Here is a 23,522-nt window from a genome sequence, read left to right as displayed (position 1 = left end):
TAAAGTCCTGCCAGTTGTCATGTTGGTCCTTCCTACTTTTTACGGTTCGCTATTCCCCAGTTGTCATGTTGGTTCTTCCTACTTTTTACGGTACGCTATCCACTAGACTTCTCGTTGACCATACTTTGCATGAAAATAGATTTCTTGTACATTCTCTTGGTATTTTTGTTTACTGAAGATCCCTTAGCAGTATTGTATATGTAATAGAACATCCCATAATGTTTGTTTGCAAGAGCTTGTTTTACACAATGAAACAAGTTAAGCTAGCTGGTATCAACCATTTGCGGTCACTCTGTTCCATTTTTTTTTTTTAGCTTGTGCATTTTTTCTTCATAGGTTGATAAAGCTTATGACTACCTCATTCAGAACTCATTGACCACTAGTAATGTAGGATTCACAGTTACTGTTGGAAGCAGTAGAGGAATATACCTAAGAGATCCAGTCCAGATTGTTGCCCCCTCAGACCATGGTGTTGGCATAGAACCTGTTTTTCCAGAAAATACAGGTAAAGGAAAAGAAACTTCTTGTTTGAGATTCTTAAATTTGCTAATGTTCGGCCATGCCTGTATGGTGCACGGATTCATCATATTTCTTGTTTCAAATGCTGGCCTGCTTTTATTTTGTTCATTGTACCACTTCGTCGTTTCAGGCGTTCCACGCTTCTCCTGCATTTAATTTTTCATAGATTTGCATGCTTGACTCCTTTTTTGTTGCCTGATTGGGAATCCCTTGTGAATTTTATACACTAAAAGTGTTAACATGCATTCATGCAGTTACGTAAATGCAGCTACATAAAGCAGCAAATGCACATAATTTTGTTAACATTGATACCTTTTTATATATTCACATGCTTGAGTCATTCCCAGTTGTCAGGCTGGGAATCCCCGGTACATCAATATAGCAGTAAACAGTGTAAAAATATACAATACAAAAAACAACATATCTTTAGTAGCGCATCCATCTCATTTGAATAAACCCAAACTTCAGCTAATGAGGTGGAAGTCCAATCTTTCTTACTCTACCTAGAGGCCACCATAGCTCAGGTTTCAAAGCACTAGTGTGAAAATAAAATACATTGAGCCTCTGACCCGGAAGGAGGGAGAGTCGCATGTGACTATATATAAGATATCAATGTTTGAGAATGATTCATGCTGAAAGTCGATGGCCTGTACCCTGTTTGGACCAGGCTTGACCTTTTCGTGGTTGACTAAACAACCTGAACAGCTGACCTGATGTGCCTACGCCCTTTGTATTGTCTATATAGAATCTGAAATATCTACGCAAGTCTAAAGAATGTAACAATCTTTCTGCAGTTGGAGATTGGTTTGGAAAGCAAGATCTAAGAATGACAGGTTCATTTAGGTGAAATTCATTTGAAACCAATTTAGGGTTGATTCTGAGAATTACCCGGTCCTTCATAAACCTGGGAAAAAGCTTCCTGATGGTGAATGCTTGAAGCTCTTCTACTCTCCTGGCAGATGTTCTAGCTAGGAGAAATGCCTTTTTACAAGAAACACATTTTAAGTTTGCTTTGTGTATGACCTCAAAAGGTGATCACATCAGCTGACTGAGAATTTAATTAAGTTCCCATTGAACCAGAGGATGTCGAAGAGGTGGAAATTCTATAAAGAGCCTTTTCATAAACTGTTTAATGATCCTTAGAGAAAAGAGTAGATGTTGATGTATCAGTTCTTCTAAATCTCAAGATTGCAGCAAGATGGACCCGAACTAAAGAATATTTGAGTCCACTCTTGGTTAAATGTAACAAATATGGAAGTATTGGAATAGGTTCTATTTGAAATGGATGATTATCATTCTATCACCAGACGTAGAAAAACTTCCATTAAGTGTTGTATGTTTTATAAGTTGCTGGAGCTTGGGCCATCACAGCCATTTACCCCATATCCAGGTTTGAAAAGGCAGTGACCACTCACTCAAAACACGGGCCGGACTCTGGTTGTACCCCAGTTGCTTGAGCATAGGTCTGATCGCTACAAAAATGTAAAAAGCAAAAAGTTTCTCCAGGGTGCTTTTCATGATAGAAACGCTTTAGAAACCTAAAAGGGTAGGACGGCACAGCATCACTAAACCATGTGATGGCCTTTTATTACTGCAAGATTATGATTAAAGTTTTAGTTGGGTTTAGAGTCAGTGTTTGGTTTAAGATCAGAATAAGGATAATGGTTAGTTTTACATTTCATATTAGGAATAGGTTTAGGATGAGAGTTAGCAGACTATGAGCAATACGATCTTGTAAGATATTTATTGTTTAATGTTAAATAAAGCATGTCGCTATGGATTCTCTGTAGTGGTTTATTTGTAAAGGTATTCTTTGTACTGACATAGCTAGGACTTGGAGAGCTGCAGCTATACGTGATTAATGTAAAGCCTTCCAGCCTTCCAATGTTTTAATGTTTCATGGATATTGTGTTTGTCATCTAATATTCTCTTAACTTTGGCAGATAACACAGAGAGAATATCTCTTCAGCTCCATCTTGCTTTAACATCTAGTGCATCTTGGGTTCAGTGTCCCAGCCACTTGGAGCTCATGAATCAGTGTCGGCACATAAACGTCCGAGTAGATCCGAGGGGACTAAGAGAAGGAGTACATTATGCAGAGGTACAGATTGTAGTTTGCCGATTACAAAATTGCTAATGATCTTTAGAGAAATTGTATGACTGCCTGTTGATTATGTGAATTGTTTTATCATTGTTTTGCAAAGACTTGTACAAATACTATTTTTTTCTGTTATATTCTCTCTAAGTTCCTAATAAGTTTAAAAATGTTATAGCCCACAAACAAAATGGCCATAATTAATTGAATAGTAAGTTTGCGTGCATATGTTCTGTCCCAAAGCTTTGTAGGTTAAGAACCTCACCAGCTGTCATAGTTCGCAATGGTTGAAGCAAATTATCTCTAGTATTTCACTTGATGGGCAATATGTATTATGGCAGATGCTCTGAACGAATATAGAATCAAAGCATGAGACTACCTGCCAAAAAAGAAGCCTTCAAATTAAAACAGTAAGAAAACAAGCATTTTCAATGCAATAGGTCTCGCATTTACGAGAGTTTGAGCTATTGACATTGAAAATAGCAATGCCTTTTTTTTTCTTCGTTTTTAAAACCTAAATAAAAGGCATTGTCATTTACAATGCCAATAGTTAAACTCGTGTAAATGCGAGACCTATTGCACTGCAAATGCTTGTATATTTAGTGCCTGTGAGAAAAGTGTAGAACGTGAAATTCTTAACTGTATTTTAAAATGGTTGCCTCGTTTTGCAATGTCAATTTAAAATGCTTGACATTTTTGAATCTGGACATTTAGAAGATACAATGAGCAACATTTCTGTAGATAATAAATGTATATGTTAAGTATGTTTTTTATCATTTCCTTGTATGTAACTCACAATAACAATTATTTTAAATTGCTTTAGTCTCAATTCAGTGAGGAGGAACTACAGAAAACAAGGAAGAAGGTCTGCAAGTGCTAAATCACACTTTTTGCAGAGTTTTACACTCTCCCACGTTGACCGCAGGCTGGATTCACAAATGTACATTAATGCCAGTGATAGGACAAATACCACAGAAGGAAATTACTACCAAGCAGAGATTTATGACGTTCACAGTGACCATGCAGAAACAAAAATTGATGTTGCGGAAGTGGCTGTCATTTTTATCCATTTCATTTTTGGCAATAGATTCAATAATGTCCCTGCAATTTTTGAGCTTGTAAGCGTGTCTAGTAAGATAGTATAAATAATAGACAGCGGTACAGCAACTGCCAGCAGTGGTAATTTTACCACCGGTATTAACTTTTACTATGAGGGGGATTTTTTTACCCACTGTAATGGTTGGGTATGGCGTTAAAACAAATTACCACCTGCGGAATTCACACTGCCCGTTGCAAAATGCCACGGACACTACCTCTGATAGGACGGGTATAGCTACCACCACTCCCAGTGTTAAACACATGAAATATTTTAGTGCAAAACTACCACGCTATTGTTGAAATAGTGACACTTTGCACATTACAGCATGGTGGCTCAGAATTCATCAGAGTTCCACCCTTTCTTACCCATCCCCACCCCACTTCCTGGAGCCACTGAAGTGGAGTTTGAAGAAGTCCACACCAAAGCCAGGTGGTGGGTGGAGAGGCAGAATATTTGGATAGGGGGATGTTTGCGGTGCATTCACAGGAATTTTTGTTGATAATGAGGAGCAGGGGCTTTCATTAACCAGTGGGAGTCAAAAGCCCCAACTCATTGGTGCATTAGTCAGGAGGACTCCCAATAAACAAAAAATACAACCTCCAACCAGACGCGCCTCCTAAAGAATCAAAACCGAAAGCCACATCTGAGCTGTCATCCTTGATGCTGTTACGTCTTTCAGCAACGCTTGCAAATGTATTGCTTGTAAGACTGAGCTCGTACAGAAACTGTACCTTGCTGCTGTGCCATGCAGTTGAAGCTGGAAACTTGATTATTTCTTAGGTAACAAATTTATGGATAAGCATTGTGTGATTCAGAAACCTGCTAATTGTAAAATATATATATTTTTAATTCTAAAAGAAGTACACCCACACACCATATCGTAGCTGGATAGTAGCCTTCCATCAAAAGTGTTGTGGTTTACTGCAGTGAAAGAAGTTTAAAGAACATAAATGCCTTTGTAGATCGAAACATTTATCATTTAATGCTGCTTCTTTATTCTTCCAGGTTTGTGGTTATGATTTGTCCACACCAAACTCAGGTCCATTGTTCAGAGTTCCAGTAACTGTTGTCATACCAAGGAGGTTAGGAAACACAACTTACTTTTTTTGTTGATATGCTTTGTCATATTATTGGGAATGTTCACTAGTTGTGGTTAATGTTAACAGGATTTGTGAACTGTCATTTGTAAAGTACTGCACCATGAATGTTATGGATTCACAAGTACATAATTATCCCACATCTGTCTTATTTTAGCAGGTGAGAGAACAGATAATTGTCCTTGATGAATCAAGATAACATTTGATCATTTGTGTCATTCAAATTCTATAATTGGGATACACTGTGGATTTTTTAAGAACCTTATTCACTGTTCTGAATCATACCCAAGCTTTTTCAAACCTAAAACGAGAACTGATAGCATGGTCAATGGTAAATGACACTTTAAAAACAGCCACAGGACAAGATAGTTTCATGTGCATTGTACAGAATGGGGGCACATGCTGGGTTCTACTTAAACTGTATACTGTTTTGTGAATATTTCAGTTTCACAAAAACCTGAAAATCTCCCTTTTTAAACTTTACATCTTGGTACATCTGAGGTCATAATTACGTGTTATCTTATATTTACCCCAGCCATTCCTAAGATCCACTACCTCCTTCTCAGCTGTCTCCATTGCCCATGGAGGCACACCTCTACTGCAAGTCCGGTCTACAAACTCTAACTTGCGTCATAGGCCTTTTTTCCTGTCCTCTAATGTTGTTCTATTTTCCTTTCCTTCCACCCTGCTTTTCTGCCTTTCCTCACTCCTTGAACTATTATTCTTTCTCACCCAGCAGCTTTGATGTTGCTTGTTCATGGCCTTCTTTTAGAGCCCACTTTTGCTTTGGACTGATGTTTTATTGTCCATCTTTCAGTCGATCTAAATAATCAGTAGTTGAATCCCCCCCTGCTTTTCTTACAGGTATTCTGTTCCAGTCTGTTTAAATTACTACATTGACGTGCTCTTCTCTAGTTGTCTGTGGAACGTTGTCATGCCTAGCTTTAAGTTGCAGCAAATTTGTTTTCGCAATCAATTGGTTGCTATCTTAAATGTATATTAATCATTTCAATACCTATTTGACATCAGCCTAATTAAGATTGTAACTTTTGGAGATTGTATGGAGCTCTTTCTTTAACTTCTAGAAATCATCTCTAATCTCAAATGTTAAAAGATAATGTGGATAGTGACGTTTCTGTACATCTTCTCCCCTCCATGCTGCAATAAAAGCCATTATGCTGGGATATACTCTGAGATAACTTAATCATCTTCCTCACACAGACTGTTATACTGGACCTCTTTATCTGATCCTAATTCTCCTTTCCTCCTCTGTCTGTCTGAGACTTCTGCATGCAGTTGTAAAGCTAAGCACCTGCTCACTAGTTTCTGGTTAGGGAGTTGTTGAATGCTCTCTGACAGGAGACAGGGAATGAGGTGAGGAGTTAGTGTTGGCTTGTCCTAGAACCCTCACTGTGCTTCTGCTCTTGCTTGCACATCTGCCTGAGCTCGTCCTGTCTGGCTGTTAGCCTGCCAATGCATCTACTAGTGCATCATCTCCTTTCAGCAAGAGCTAGGATAACATATCTAAGAGTTATCCAGAATTCAATGTTTCATAGATTCACATGGTTGAATTGTTCTTAGACATTAGGCTGGGAATCCCAGTTACTTTAGATAGCAGTAAACAGTGGTAAAACGTACATAGACCCAACAACAGTGTTTAGTAGCACATCCACCTCATGAAAAAAAACAAAAAAACTTCAGCCAGTGAGGTGGAAATGTTGTCATCCCCAAGAGGCCACTATAGCTTGGATTTCTACCGCATGGCATGTACAAGGTAGTCCCCAAGCAAAGCTCTGCTCTAACCTGTTTGACCGTGTTTTGGGTACTTCTTGAACCCCGTTTCATATTCCCTGAACTTGAGCTTGCCCTAACTTCAGCTTCCCAAGACTTTGAGTTGTTTTAGAAACTTTTGTCTATTTTTCCAAGGGGATCTTTATAGACAACAAATGTTACTCCGAAGAAGAAAGGATCTACTTTAAAATCCTGCTCCGATTGTGTCCAAAAGATTATAGACTTCACTGACAGTCAGTGTATTTTCTGCCTTTATCTATTTTGAAAGATGTCTCGTTGTGACCTCTGTAGATCTTTTCCTTCCAAGACTCGAAAATATAGAGAAAGGAGTTTGCTCTTTTATCTCCTTGAAAAATAAAGGTCTGCCTTCTAAAGGGCACAACCCCTCTTTTGGGAAGGATTCAGTGAAATGTAGTTCTCTAAACATGTTCACGAAGGTAGCACAAAAAAAGGAAGCATATGGAGCTTCCCAGGTTGAAGTCTGCCTCTGAAGTGCCTGCATCCACCTCCTCAAAGGAGAAAAGCAGACTTTCTGTGGAGAAGGTGTCATAAAAAGGGTGAGGCAGTACCCGCACAAAAATTGCGTCAAAATCCAGCTCATCTGATGGTCCTGTAAGACGTCCTGCCCAAATGGTTGTCGACCTGAATCTTGCTGTCATTTGCTAAGAAGTTTCCTTCATCAAAGCCCACTCTATCACCAGCAAAGTCCTCTGGCAACATACCATAGTAGTCATCTAAGATACCTATGACAAGCCTACTATAGACAGTCCACCCTGGTCGACAACTGCTCATGTGACACCCACCTTGACGTTGTCTCCCATAGATGTCAGAAATGCGTATTCTAGCATTGACTTTTTCGCATTTGCTTCTTAAAGTTTCCACACACCTGCCAGCACAAATCTTAGTTTCTGAACTTGAGGCTGATGTCAACGACCAAGAACAATCCTGACAGTGTATGTCCCTGTACAGGTAGATAACTGCGCTATGTCCCTTTAAAACAAAGAAGAGGCTTATTAGGAATAAGAGTTCCTACATGATTGTGAGACCAACAAGCCCCAGATATTTGCATCAGAGAGTTGCCCAAGGACCTGTGACCCTCCATGCAAAGCAAGGCGACAAGGATGAAAATACAGTTTGCTTCATGTCAGTGCTGCAGCAGATGATGGAGACTGCCTAAATGTTGATTCCTCAGCAACCACTGCTCTATATCCTCTTTGGCCGTCAGCCTGGCCCACCCATTCTGCCTCCACCACCATGTCTACATCACTGCCCCTGCCTCCTCCTTCAGAAATGGTTACTATGTCACTTCCGCCATTCCCCGACAACTGTGCAGATGGTGTCATCAATGCCTGGGGGCATGGCGAACTAGATACTTTAGACTCTGATCAGAATTCGGAACCAGAGGAGGAGGAAGGCAAAGTTATGGATGAAGATCAGGAATATGATGGGGATCACCGAGATGAAGGATGGAGAACTGCATATTGCCTATGGAAGACCCAAACAGACTCTTAACCAGATAAAATTGCCCTTTTCCCTGCTGTGAGAAAGTGGCTCTATATATACTGGACAATAATGCAGTACAGTGTGCATAGAGTCCTCCAACCCCAAAGGTATAACAGAGGTTAAAATACTTTATGGATTACTTTGGTAGTTCCAGGACTAGATCTCCGATTCAGTCCTGGGGTCTAAGCTGAAACCAGATTAGCAAAAACGTTTTAGTTACTGTGATGAATTTTCCTGAACATAAAGCTGTTTTAAAAGTTCACACTTAGAAACTTTTCAAGGTAATTCTAACAATGTTATTCAATGGGAGGAAATTCAGGTTACAGGTAAAGTATGATTGCGTTACTTTTGTAACCCAGCACTAGTCTCCTAGGGCCAGCACTGGGGGCTTAACTCCAAACAGGTATGTAAATGCGTTTCAGTATTTCGTATGATTTTTAAAGAATATTTGCAGTTTTCAAAAGTAAACATTTAGAAGAAATTTCATCGAAAAGCAGACAATGGGTTCCTATGGAGAAAATACAGGTTACTGGTAAACCCGCTAGGGATTACTTTTGCGGTTCAGTACTGGGCTGAAAGATACAGTACTGGCTTCTCTCGTGAGTACTTTCGAATTTGGACTTTGGCTGATTTTACAAGAATATTTTCAGTTTTCAAAACTTCACACTTCGAACATTTTCGAGTCAAAATGGGTCAATGTTATCCAATGGCAGGTAAGTGAATTACCGGTTTCCAGGTGAGTACTTGATTGGTGAAGTTAGGGTTCTGGGCATAGACTCAGGGGTCCCCCAAGGTCAGGTGAGTACAGTTAGTTCAGTCCCAGCGGCACAGGGGCGGCCGGGTGCAGAGGTAGGCCTAATGTTATCCAATGAGGGAAAGGGGGCCTTCAGTTGGTGGCTGCTGGCTAGCAGGCCACGCAGCTCTGGGAGCTGGGATCCTGGTCACTTGCTCAGGGCAAGGGGAGAAGTAGGATAGGGCAAAGAGGTCACAGCCAGCGGCACTCGGGCGGCTGGGTGCAGGGTGCTTTTGAGCCGTCGGGCGCTCAATGTTATCCAATGAGGATCTTGAAAAAGGAACAAAGGCTGCAGGCTCGAGGACGGTGACTCTCCAGGGGCGACCAGCACTTCGAGAGGTAAGTTGGGATGATGGAGCACAGGTTGGTACCCCAAAGGGAGGCACAGGCGGCCGCGGGCGCCAGGTGCAGGGGTGTCTTTGGGGGTCGAAAAATCTTACCATCGGGTGTTCACAGTTGGGGTGGCCCCTGGTTCTGAGTCTGCAGGCGTTGGCTGGTTCGTCGAGGAGGGTCTTTGGGCACTGGACTTCGGGTCCCAGTTGTCGGGGGGGGGACGTCCTCGTGGTCTTGGTTCGGGTTGGCCCGGCCCGGGCTAGGCTGGTGCAGAGTGGGCTGGTCCGGAGCTTCCTGGTGAGCACCAGGTGGGTTGTTGCAGCAGAGCCTCTGCTGATGGGAGTCACAATCTTCCAGAGGGACAAGGCAGGCAGGTCCTCTGGGTGTCCCAAGGTTGCTGTCCGCGGAGGTCGCCGGAATTAGGCAGGAGTAGGTTCCAGGATCAACAGGCCGGTAGGTCTGGGGCCAAATCAGTTGTTGTTGTCCTGTTATTAGCAGCTGCGCGGCGGGTCTAATTCTTCTTGATCTTCTTTCTTCTTTTGAAATCAGGATCTGAGTAAGGAAGGTTCTGGGAGCCCCTAAATACTAAATTTAGGGGCGTTACAGGTAGGGCAAGGGCAGGGACCAATGGGTCTCTGTCCTGGGGTGAGGACAACCCCATGCCTGCTCCTCTCCTGTGGGAGGGGGGCAGGAGCCTAGCTGGGATTGGGCAGGGCTCCCCATCTACAAGATGGCCCGAGCCCGGGGTTGTGCTTCACCTCGCCTCCTCTACCTGAGGGGTGGAGTTGGCAAAGGTTGGCACACCCTCCTTCCTGACGTAGTTTTTCCTGCCAGTCTTCCCGCCAGAGTGGGGGTAGAACAGGTGGGGGGCCAGTTGCTGGGTACAGCAAATGGTCTGGAGAAGCTCTCAGAGGCGGTATGCCTTTGAAGCTTCCCCCTGTCCATCCTGGGGGCAGAGACATAACACCTCGCCCAGGATGTGCATTGTTGCAGGCCCGGGAGAGCGGGGGGCTCTCCACCCAGGGGTCCAGCAACATGTCTGCTGTGTGGCAGCCTCTGCAGCCACTCACCCAGACGTGGATTGTAGGTTCGGGTTTTGGAGGGCATGTCTAAGATGCCCTCTCGTGCATCTTACATTAAATCCCACACTGGCATCAGTGCGGGTTTAATGTGCTGAGAAGTTTGGTACCAAACTTGTCAGTCTTCAGTGTAGCCATTATGGTGCTGTGGAGTTCGTAATGACAACCTCCCAGCACCATTTATTCTTAAATGGCATCACTTCACTTACAGTGCCCAGGAAGGGCCCTGGGTACTGTAGGGGCACAGGGCTCACGCACCTGTGCCCTCACCTCTGGCATAGGGCACCCAGCTAGAGGGGTGACTGAAGTATGCAAGGGCAGTGGGTTCTGAGGGCATGGCACACAGGGATGTGTGCCATGTCGACTCTTGGTTTGGTTATGTACTTAGGCACTCAGCCTGCAAAGGCAATGTGTGGGTGCCAGGGTACAGGGCCCCTGAGGGTGGCACAATAAGTGCTGCAGCCCACAGGGGTCATCTCTGGTCACCATGCCCTGGGTACCTGGGGTACCATTTACTAGGGGCTGACAGGTGACCAGAGATGCCAATTGGGTATTTTCTTTCAGCATAGCTTTTCTTTTTAGGGAAGGAACACAGGCCCTGGGTACCTGACTTGCAGGGACCCAGGGCACTCTCAGTCAAAGCACATCAGCGGTTCAGAAAAAAGTGGGGGCATACCAAGGCAAGAAAGATGGCACTTTCTCACACCTGCCTTATTAGAGCAGGCGTGCAAACTGTTTGGCCTTCGGTGTCCTTTCTTGAGCAGCAGTGTTTCTTTTATGATTTTAAAGAAAAGCTCGGAAAGACAAGTAAACTAATTCCAGTACTGGATTTTGTCTGAATGTAGGCATCAGATTTATGCAGACACCAGCTACAGTACAATAAGCGGTGATGTGCTAGAGGAAAATACAGAGCGCCAAACTCTGTACCATCGTGCCTGACTGGCTATCCCAAACTGCTTTCCCTTATTGCGGTAGCAGCTCAGAGACGATGAAAAAAAACACCACTCCAGCTTCCACTCCTCCTTGTAGAGCTGGGTGATGTATAGCTAATTCTAGCCTTTGAGTCGCTTTGATGGCAGCAAAATCAATCAGAACGTCAAAGTCTTTGGCCATCCTAGGTTGTTATGGCTGAGAGATGTGGCACGACATCTTGCCCCTCACCCACCACAAACCTGAGGACAGGAATGAAAGGAGCTAAAGCTATTAAATGAAGGGGCTAGTGTATCCGCCGTTTTCATTGATTCAGTCAGTCAAGAAATACTTTATTCGGTTCAATTTCAAAAACCACAAAAGTACAAAAACACACAAAGTGGTCCACAAGACAACAGGCAGGATAGTAACATGAAAATGCAATATAAAAAGGGAGAGAGTACCCATTTTAAAAAATGCTAACACATGATGTCAAAATTTAAAAACAACAATATATACATCATTCTATAGATAAAAAAGTAACCTAAAAAAGTTTGATTTAAAACTTGATTCAAGTTACAGGAATTAATGTTTACAATAATTCATCTAGGGCCAGGTGATCTTTTTACTGAGTCTCACCGCTATGGTTAAAAATCTAGCTACATTGTAAATTTCCCATATATCTGATAGTAATTGAAGATATAATAAAGCTGGCTTGACTTGCCTAAACCCTTTCCCTTTTAACAGGGGTATAATAAACTTTTTCCTAATATCCTTAAAATGATCACAGAAAAACAGAAAGTGAACAGTATCCATAATTGAACAGCCATCACATGTACACAAATCTGGATCAAATGGCTTTGGCCAACCAGGACGGCCGGAAATTAGCAGGTGAATTTTGTCTAATCGGAACTTGGTTAAAAGGTATCTATGATTTGAATTGTTAACAACCTTTAGGTAAAGTTCCAGATCATGTCCAGAGGATGCAATCAGTTGATGAGTCCTAACAGATGGCTTTAACAGCTCCAGTCCTTCTCTGTCCATCCCTCGGTTCAACAAAAAGGTGTTTTTAACCCACTTCAAGTCCCCTTTCACCAAGTTAGATGGATTATTGAACAGTTCAGGCCGGCCTAACTTTACACAAAGTTGTTGTACATATTTCAGCCATGGGATCTTGTCCCAATGATCTAGCGTTAGGCAGTCCTTAAAAATTTCATGGTTCACTTCCAGTTCCAGGTTAAGCCAGACTGAGATCCATTTTAGTAGAGGGGCCATGGCTATTCGATCTTCCAGATAATCCACGCCGCATTCCTGATGTACTATGAAGCCGGCAGTGGATCTTGACAGGGAGAGAATCGTTTTAAGGAAGTTATCTTCCGTTACCTGAAGCATTTTAACTGGCCTAAAACCCCACAGGTCTGCACCATACATGGCAATAGCAATACACTTAGCAGCATATACCTTTAAAACTGCCTCCAGAGGTTTCACCCCTAATTTACGTGAAAAGCCCAGCACTGCAGCAATAGAACGTGCCAGGGCATTTTTTTTCTCCAACAATTGGGGGTGCCACGTCGAACAATCATCAAATACAACCCCCAAATAGGGAAATCTGGAGACTCTTGTCAACTTATGCCCATTACATTGCAGTGTCATTACATTTTTCTTGGCCTTCCCTTTCTGGGCCACCGCCATGACATGAGATTTACCATAATTAACACTTAAATCAAGAGTTATCATAAAATGAATTTAACAGGCATTGAAGACCCACTGCAGTTCTAGCTAGGAGAGCAGCGTCGTCCGCATATAATAATGCGGGCAATAGGTACTTCCCTGCCCTCGGGATGTCCTTGCACGCTGCTCCCAAAACACCACCCAGATCATTTATGTATAGTGTAAAAAGCAGGGGAGCTAAAATGCATCCCTGCCTTACACCATTGGTGAGGCTAATTTTGCCCGTGCAGTTACCTTTTCTATCATATCGTACCGTAGCTGTAAGGTCCCTATGGAGGTCCGCTAAGAAATACACAATGTTAGAGTCTATTCCAATTTTGAGAAGCTGGCCCCATAACTTGGATCTGTTTACTCGATCAAATGCCGAGGACAAATCCATGAAGGCAATATACAGGGATCCTGGCTTCGCTATTGTGTATTTCCCAATAAGTAATTGCAGATTCAAGCTTTGGTCTATAGTACTACGCCCCTTTCTAAAACCATACTGTAGGGGAGAGAGGGTATTGGTATCCTCTAACCAGTCAGTCAGTTTACATAGGACCACTCTCCCTTGGACCTTTACCGTGGAATCAATAAGAGATATGGGGCGGTAATTGCCAGGGTCACCCCTATCCCCTTTTTTATAGATAGGGACGATCACCGACTGGGACCATGTTTCTGGAATGCCTGTTTTTGAGATTCTGTTAAAAACATTTGCTAAAACTTTGGACCAAAATGAAATATTAACTTTAAAAAGGTCAGAGGGAACACCATCCGGCCCGGGAGCCTTGTTACTAGTCATTTTACCGATAGCTACGGCCACCTCACCCTCCTCTACTGTTAAGATGTAAGGTAATCTGGAAAATGTGGTCGAGGCCTCTGCCCCCAAAATCTCCTGTTCATAAACTGACTTAAAGTGCAAGTGCCATTTATCTTCTTGTATTCCACAATCCAGTTCATTGTTACTAGAGTCAGCAAAGTAGGGTTGGTTGACCACAGCCCAGAACTTAGCGCTACTTTTCAACACATCAATTGATGTCAACTCAGCCCAAGCGTCCTCTCTAATCTCACGGCGCCTTCTTTCAACGACTGTCTTATATTTTTTCCTGAGAGTAGCCACGAGCAATCTGTCCACTGGTTTGGATTTAAGGGCCACTTTGAGTTTATGATTGGCCACTGAGCAATTCTTATCAAACCAGCCTTCCTTCCCTTGCACTTTGCCTTTTCCCTGACGTGTCAGGTTGGAGACAATGTCAAAGCAGACATTTTGATACGCCTCCACTACTTCATTGTCCCCTGCCTGGTCATCCATACAAAGCTTTAGTTCCTCCCGGCTATTACTACAAAGATTACAGAAAAACTCCTCTGGAACTATCTTGCACCACTTAATTCTATGCGCATGTCGTGTTTGTCCACCAAATTCGACCTGCTTTCCCTAATTACAATTACATTTTTAACCCTTAATACAATACAACTGGGTTATGGTCGCTAAAATGAGACCGCACAACTGAATAACTAGTAATATGGCTTCCACAACTACTACTTAAAAAAATATAATCAATCACAGACCCGCTACCATGTCCTGTAAATGTAGGAATTTCCTCATCAGACCCATTAGGTAGCATTAACCCATTTTCGGCCAGCAGAGTTTCCAAGAAAATGCCCTGGTCTGAGTGCTCGAAATGAATATTCTCCTCATCCGGAGGGCCAAATAAAATGTTAGAAGGACATTTGTCCTGACAACCATGGACATTAAAATCCCCCATTAACATGATAGTACATTCAGACTCTGATGACTCTTTAAATTTGAGAAGAAAAGAGTTTAGCATCATCAGATTGCTAATCGAATGAGCCCTATCAAAAGAATTATAAAAATTCACTACTAGGACATTATGAAGACCCTTACGGGTAATTTGAACCGCGAGACAGTAGGGACAGCCAGTAACTATTTCCTTATAGGTACCCGAGATTTTAGCGGATACCAAAGTAACCAAGCCCCCTCGTGCTCGCCCCCGAGTAGAAGTAACAACTGGGAGAAAAAAAGTAGTATAACCATCAACTGTAAGTATATTTTGTATATCCCAAGTCTCCTGTATGGCTATTATATCCATGGTGCAGCTCAGAGACAATAAAAAACAAGCATTTACAATGCAATAGGGCTCGCAGCATTAAAGTTTGAGTTATTGGCATTGTGTATGACAATGCGTTGCATAAAATGTTTAGCAAACTTTGAATTGGTGAGCAGTGAGTGTGTGTGCAAGAGTATGCTGTTCTTGAAAGCAGTGTGGTAGAGAGTGCAGGAATTTGGGTGACCTGAGCAATGTGGATGATGCACCTCACGCACGGGGCTGATACAGTTATTATTCATACAGCTCTGATGATGTGCACTCACTACTCTGCACTCACTACTCACTACTCTGCATTCACTACTCACTACTCTGCATTCACTACTCACTACTCTGCACTCACTACTCACTACTCTGCACTCACTACTCTGCACTCAGCACTCACTACTCTGCACTCACTGCTCACTACTCTGCACTCACTGCTCACTACTCTGCACTCACTGCTCACTACTCTGCACTCACTACTCACTACTCTGCACTCACTACTCTGCACTCACTGCTCACTACTCTGCACTCACTACTCTGCACTCACTACTCTGCACTCACTGCTCACTACTCTGCACTCACTACTCTGCACTCACTACTCACTACTCTGCACTCACTACTCACTACTCTGCACTCACTACTCTGCACTCTGCACTCACTACTCTGCACTCTGCACTCACTACTCTGCACTCACTACTCTGCACTCACTACTCTGCACTCACTACTCTGCACTCACTACTCTGCACTCACTACTCTGCACTCACTACTCTGCACTCACTACTCTGCACTCACTACTCTGCACTCACTACTCTGCACTCTGCACTCACTACTCTGCACTCTGCACTCACTACTCTGCACTCTGCACTCACTACTCTGCACTCACTACTCTGCACTCTGCACTCACTACTCTGCACTCTGCACTCACTACTGTGCACTCTGCACTCACTACTCTGCACTCTGCACTCACTACTCTGCACTCTGCACTCTGCACTCTGCACTCACTACTCTGCACTCTGCACTCACTACTCTGCACTCACTACTCTGCACTCTGCACTCACTACTCTGCACTCACTACTCTGCACTCACTACTCTGCACTCACTACTCTGCACTCACTACTCTGCACTCACTACTCACTACTCTGCACTCACTACTCACTACTCTGCACTCACTACTCACTACTCTGCACTCACTACTCACTACTCTGCACTCACTACTCACTACTCTGCACTCACTACTCACTACTCTGCACTCACTACTCACTACTCTGCACTCACTACTCTGCACTCACTACTCTGCACTCACTACTCTGCACTCACTACTCTGCACTCACTACTCTGCACTCACTACTCTGCACTCACTACTCACTACTCACTACTCTGCACTCACTACTCACTACTCTGCACTCACTACTCTGCACTCACTACTCTGCACTCACTACTCTGCACTCTGTACTCTGCACTCTGTACTCTGCACTCTGTACTCACTACTCTGCACTCACTACTCACTACTCTGCACTCACTACTCTGCACTCACTACTCACTACTCTGCACTCACTACTCACTACTCTGCACTCACTACTCACTACTCTGCACTCACTACTCACTACTCTGCACTCACTACTCACTACTCTGCACTCACTACTCACTACTCTGCACTCACTACTCTGCACTCACTACTCTGCACTCACTACTCTGCACTCACTACTCTGCACTCACTACTCTGCACTCACTACTCTGCACTCACTACTCTGCACTCACTACTCTGCACTCACTACTCTGCACTCACTACTCTGCACTCACTACTCTGCACTCACTACTCTGCACTCTGTACTCTGCACTCTGTACTCACTACTCTGCACTCTGTACTCTGCACTCTGTACTCACTACTCTGCACTCACTACTCTGCACTCACTACTCTGCACTCACTACTCTGCACTCACTACTCTGCACTCACTACTCTGCACTCACTACTCTGCACTCACTACTCTGCACTCACTACTCTGCACTCACTACTCTGCACTCACTACTCTGCACTCTGTACTCACTACTCTGCACTCACTACTCTGCACTCTGCACTCACTACTCTGCACTCTGCACTCACTACTCTGCACTCTGCACTCACTACTCTGCACTCTGCACGCACTACTCTGCACGCACTACTCTGCACGCACTACTCTGCACGCACTACTCTGCACTCACTACTCTGCATGCACTCACTACTCTGCACTCACTACTCTGCACTCACTACTCTGCACTCACTACTCTGCACTCACTACTCTGCACTCACTACTCTGCACTCACTACTCTGCACTCACTACTCTGCACTCACTACTCTGCACTCACTACTCACTACTCTGCACTCACTACTCTGCACTCACTACTCTGCACTCTGCACTCACTACTCTGCACTCACTACTCTGCACTCACTACTCTGCACTCACTACTCTGCACTCACTACTCTGCACTCACTACTCTGCACTCACTACTCTGCACTCACTACTCTGCACTCACTACTCTGCACTCACTACTCTGCACTCTGTACTCACTACTCTGCACTCACTACTCTGCACTCTGCACTCACTACTCTGCACTCAGCAATCACTACTCTGCACTCTGCACTCACTACTCTGCACTCTGCACTCACTACTCTGCACTCTGCACGCACTACTCTGCACTCTGCACTCACTACTCTGCACTCTGCACGCACTACTCTGCACTCTGCACTCACTACTCTGCACTCTGCACTCACTACTCTGCACTCTGCACTCACTACTCTGCACTCTGCACTCACTACTCTGCACTCTGCACGCACTACTCTGCACTCACTACTCTGCACTCACTACTCTGCACTCACTACTCTGCACTCACTACTCTGCACTCACTACTCTGCACTCACTACTCTGCACTCACTACTCTGCACTCACTACTCTGCACTCACTACTCTGCACTCACTACTCTGCACTCACTACTCTGCACTCACTACTCTGCACTCACTACTCTGTACTCACTACTCTGCACTCACTACTCTGCACTCTGCACTCTGCACTCACTACTCTGCACTCTGCACTCACTACTCTGCACTCTGCACTCACTACTCTGCACTCTGCACTCACTACTCTGCACTCTGCACTCACTACTCTGCACTCTGCACTCACTACTCTGCACTCTGCACTCACTACTCTGCACTCTGCACGCACTACTCTGCACTCACTACTCTGCACTCACTACTCTGCACTCACTACTCTGCACTCACTACTCTGCACTCACTACTCTGCACTCACTACTCTGCACTCACTACTCTGCACTCTGCACTCTGCACTCACTACTCTGCACTCACTACTCTGCACTCTGCACTCACTACTCTGCACTCTGCACGCACTACTCTGCACTCACTACTCTGCACTCACTACTCTGCACTCACTACTCTGCACTCACTACTCTGCACTCACTACTCTGCACTCACTACTCTGCACTCACTACTCTGCACTCACTACTCTGCACTCACTACTCTGTACTCACTACTCTGCACTCACTACTCTGCACTCTGCACTCACTACTCTGCACTCTGCACTCACTACTCTGCACTCTGCACTCACTACTCTGCACTCTGCACTCACTACTCTGCACTCTGCACTCACTACTCTGCACTCACTACTCTGCACTCACTACTCTGCACTCACTACTCTGCACTCACTACTCTGCACTCACTACTCTGCACTCACTACTCTGCACTCACTACTCTGCACTCACTACTCACTACTCTGCACTCACTACTCACTACTCTGCACTCACTACTCTGCACTCACTACTCTGCACTCACTACTCTGCACTCACTACTCTGCACTCACTACTCTGCACTCACTACTCTGCACTCACTACTCTGCACTCACTACTCTGCACTCACTACTCTGCACTCACTACTCTGCACTCTGTACTCTGCACTCTGTACTCACTACTCTGCACTCACTACTCTGCACTCTGTACTCACTACTCTGCACTCACTACTCTGCACTCTGCACTCACTACTCTGCACTCACTACTCACTACTCTGCACTCACTACTCACTACTCTGCACTCACTACTCACTACTCACTACTCTGCACTCACTACTCACTACTCTGCACTCACTACTCTGCACTCACTACTCTGCACTCACTACTCTGCACTCACTACTCTGCACTCACTACTCTGCACTCACTACTCTGCACTCACTACTCTGCACTCACTACTCACTACTCACTACTCTGCACTCACTACTCACTACTCTGCACTCACTACTCTGCACTCACTACTCTGCACTCACTACTCTGCACTCTGTACTCTGCACTCTGTACTCTGCACTCTGTACTCACTACTCTGCACTCACTACTCACTACTCTGCACTCACTACTCTGCACTCACTACTCACTACTCTGCACTCACTACTCACTACTCTGCACTCACTACTCACTACTCTGCACTCACTACTCACTACTCTGCACTCACTACTCACTACTCTGCACTCACTACTCACTACTCTGCACTCACTACTCACTACTCTGCACTCACTACTCACTACTCTGCACTCACTACTCTGCACTCACTACTCTGCACTCACTACTCTGCACTCACTACTCTGCACTCACTACTCTGCACTCACTACTCTGCACTCACTACTCTGCACTCACTACTCTGCACTCACTACTCACTACTCTGCACTCACTACTCTGCACTCACTACTCTGCACTCTGCACTCACTACTCTGCACTCACTACTCTGCACTCACTACTCTGCACTCACTACTCTGCACTCACTACTCTGCACTCACTACTCTGCACTCACTACTCTGCACTCACTACTCTGCACTCACTACTCTGCACTCTGTACTCACTACTCTGCACTCACTACTCTGCACTCTGCACTCACTACTCTGCACTCAGCAATCACTACTCTGCACTCTGCACTCACTACTCTGCACTCTGCACTCACTACTCTGCACTCTGCACGCACTACTCTGCACTCTGCACTCACTACTCTGCACTCTGCACGCACTACTCTGCACTCTGCACTCACTACTCTGCACTCTGCACTCACTACTCTGCACTCTGCACTCACTACTCTGCACTCTGCACGCACTACTCTGCACTCACTACTCTGCACTCACTACTCTGCACTCACTACTCTGCACTCACTACTGTGCACTCACTACTCTGCACTCACTACTCTGCACTCACTACTCTGCACTCACTACTCTGCACTCACTACTCTGCACTCACTACTCTGCACTCACTACTCTGCACTCACTACTCTGCACTCACTACTCTGCACTCACTACTCTGCACTCACTACTCTGCACTCACTACTCTGCACTCACTACTCTGTACTCACTACTCTGCACTCACTACTCTGCACTCTGCACTCTGCACTCACTACTCTGCACTCTGCACTCACTACTCTGCACTCTGCACTCACTACTCTGCACTCTGCACTCACTACTCTGCACTCTGCACTCACTACTCTGCACTCTGCACTCACTACTCTGCACTCTGCACGCACTACTCTGCACTCACTACTCTGCACTCACTACTCTGCACTCACTACTCTGCACTCACTACTCTGCACTCACTACTCTGCACTCACTACTCTGCACTCACTACTCTGCACTCTGCACTCACTACTCTGCACTCTGCACGCACTACTCTGCACTCACTACTCTGCACTCACTACTCTGCACTCACTACTCTGCACTCACTACTCTGCACTCACTACTCTGCACTCACTACTCTGCACTCACTACTCTGCACTCACTACTCTGCACTCACTACTCTGTACTCACTACTCTGCACTCACTACTCTGCACTCTGCACTCTGCACTCACTACTCTGCACTCTGCACTCACTACTCTGCACTCTGCACTCACTACTCTGCACTCTGCACTCACTACTCTGCACTCTGCACTCACTACTCTGCACTCACTACTCTGCACTCACTACTCTGCACTCACTACTCTGCACTCACTACTCTGCACTCACTACTCTGCACTCACTACTCACTACTCTGCACTCACTACTCACTACTCTGCACTCACTACTCACTACTCTGCACTCACTACTCACTACTCTGCACTCACTACTCACTACTCTGCACTCACTACTCTGCACTCACTACTCTGCACTCACTACTCTGCACTCACTACTCTGCACTCACTACTCTGCACTCACTACTCTGCACTCACTACTCTGCACTCACTACTCTGCACTCTGTACTCTGCACTCTGTACTCACTACTCTGCACTCACTACTCTGCACTCTGTACTCACTACTCTGCACTCACTACTCTGCACTCTGCACTCACTACTCTGCACTCACTACTCACTACTCTGCACTCACTACTCACTACTCTGCACTCACTACTCACTACTCACTACTCTGCACTCACTACTCACTACTCTGCACTCACTACTCTGCACTCACTACTCTGCACTCACCACTCTGCACTCACTACTCTGCACTCACTACTCTGCACTCACTACTCTGCACTCACTACTCTGCACTCACTACTCTGCACTCACTACTCTGCACTCACTACTCTGCACTCACTACTCACTACTCACTACTCTGCACTCACTACTCACTACTCTGCACTCACTACTCTGCACTCACTACTCTGCACTCACTACTCTGCACTCTGTACTCTGCACTCTGTACTCACTACTCTGCACTCACTACTCTGCACTCACTACTCACTACTCTGCACTCACTACTCTGCACTCACTACTCACTACTCTGCACTCACTACTCACTACTCTGCACTCACTACTCACTACTCTGCACTCACTACTCACTACTCTGCACTCACTACTCTGCACTCACTACTCTGCACTCACTACTCTGCACTCACTACTCTGCACTCACTACTCTGCACTCACTACTCTGCACTCACTACTCTGCACTCACTACTCTGCACTCTGTACTCTGCACTCTGTACTCACTACTCTGCACTCTGTACTCTGCACTCTGTACTCACTACTCTGCACTCACTACTCTGCACTCACTACTCTGCACTCACTACTCTGCACTCACTACTCTGCACTCACTACTCTGCACTCACTACTCTGCACTTACTACTCTGCACTCACTACTCTGCACTCACTACTCTGCACTCACTACTCTGCACTCACTACTCTGCACTCACTACTCTGCACTCTGTACTCACTACTCTGCACTCACTACTCTGCACTCTGCACTCACTACTCTGCACTCTGCACTCACTACTCTGCACTCTGCACGCACTACTCTGCACGCACTACTCTGCACGCACTACTCTGCACGCACTACTCTGCACTCACTACTCTGCACTCACTACTCTGCACTCACTACTCTGCACTCACTACTCTGCACTCACTACTCTGCACTCACTACTCTGCACTCACTACTCTGCACTCACTACTCTGCACTCACTACTCTGCACTCACTACTCTGCACTCACTACTCTGCACTCACTACTCACTACTCTGCACTCACTACTCTGCACTCACTACTCTGCACTCTGCACTCACTACTCTGCACTCACTACTCTGCACTCACTACTCTGCACTCACTACTCTGCACTCACTACTCTGCACTCACTACTCTGCACTCACTACTCTGCACTCACTACTCTGCACTCACTACTCTGCACTCACTACTCTGCACTCACTACTCTGCACTCACTACTCTGCACTCTGTACTCACTACTCTGCACTCACTACTCTGCACTCTGCACTCACTACTCTGCACTCAGCAATCACTACTCTGCACTCTGCACTCACTACTCTGCACTCTGCACTCACTACTCTGCACTCTGCACGCACTACTCTGCACTCTGCACTCACTACTCTGCACTCTGCACGCACTACTCTGCACTCTGCACTCACTACTCTGCACTCTGCACTCACTACTCTGCACTCTGCACTCACTACTCTGCACTCTGCACTCACTACTCTGCACTCTGCACGCACTACTCTGCACTCACTACTCTGCACTCACTACTCTGCACTCACTACTCTGCACTCACTACTCTGCACTCACTACTCTGCACTCACTACTCTGCACTCACTACTCTGCACTCACTACTCTGCACTCACTACTCTGTACTCACTACTCTGCACTCACTACTCTGCACTCTGCACTCTGCACTCACTACTCTGCACTCTGCACTCACTACTCTGCACTCTGCACTCACTACTCTGCACTCTGCACTCACTACTCTGCACTCTGCACTCACTACTCTGCACTCACTACTCTGCACTCACTACTCTGCACTCACTACTCTGCACTCACTACTCTGCACTCACTACTCTGCACTCACTACTCTGCACTCACTACTCTGCACTCACTACTCTGCACTCACTACTCTGCACTCTGCACTCACTACTCTGCACTCTGCACGCACTACTCTGCACTCACTACTCTGCACTCACTACTCTGCACTCACTACTCTGCACTCACTACTCTGCACTCACT

General features: G+C 45.3%; 1 protein-coding gene across 1 annotated transcript in view; it reads left to right on the top strand.

Moving 5' to 3' along the window:
- The window catches only part of LOC144773867 (tripeptidyl-peptidase 2-like), a 457,098-nt gene that overhangs the window by 28,519 nt on the left and 405,057 nt on the right, over positions 1-23,522 (top strand). Inside the window, exons 4-6 of the mRNA XM_078658951.1 lie at positions 337-505; positions 2,463-2,620; positions 4,719-4,795. Of these exons, the coding sequence (XP_078515077.1) occupies positions 337-505; positions 2,463-2,620; positions 4,719-4,795 (404 nt within the window). The remainder of the gene's footprint in view (positions 1-336; positions 506-2,462; positions 2,621-4,718; positions 4,796-23,522) is intronic.

This window comes from Lissotriton helveticus, chromosome 8 (genome assembly GCF_964261635.1).
Source record: "Lissotriton helveticus chromosome 8, aLisHel1.1, whole genome shotgun sequence".
In the NCBI taxonomy this organism is placed as follows: domain Eukaryota; kingdom Metazoa; phylum Chordata; class Amphibia; order Caudata; family Salamandridae; genus Lissotriton; species Lissotriton helveticus.
This window is presented reverse-complemented; position numbering and strand designations above follow the sequence as displayed.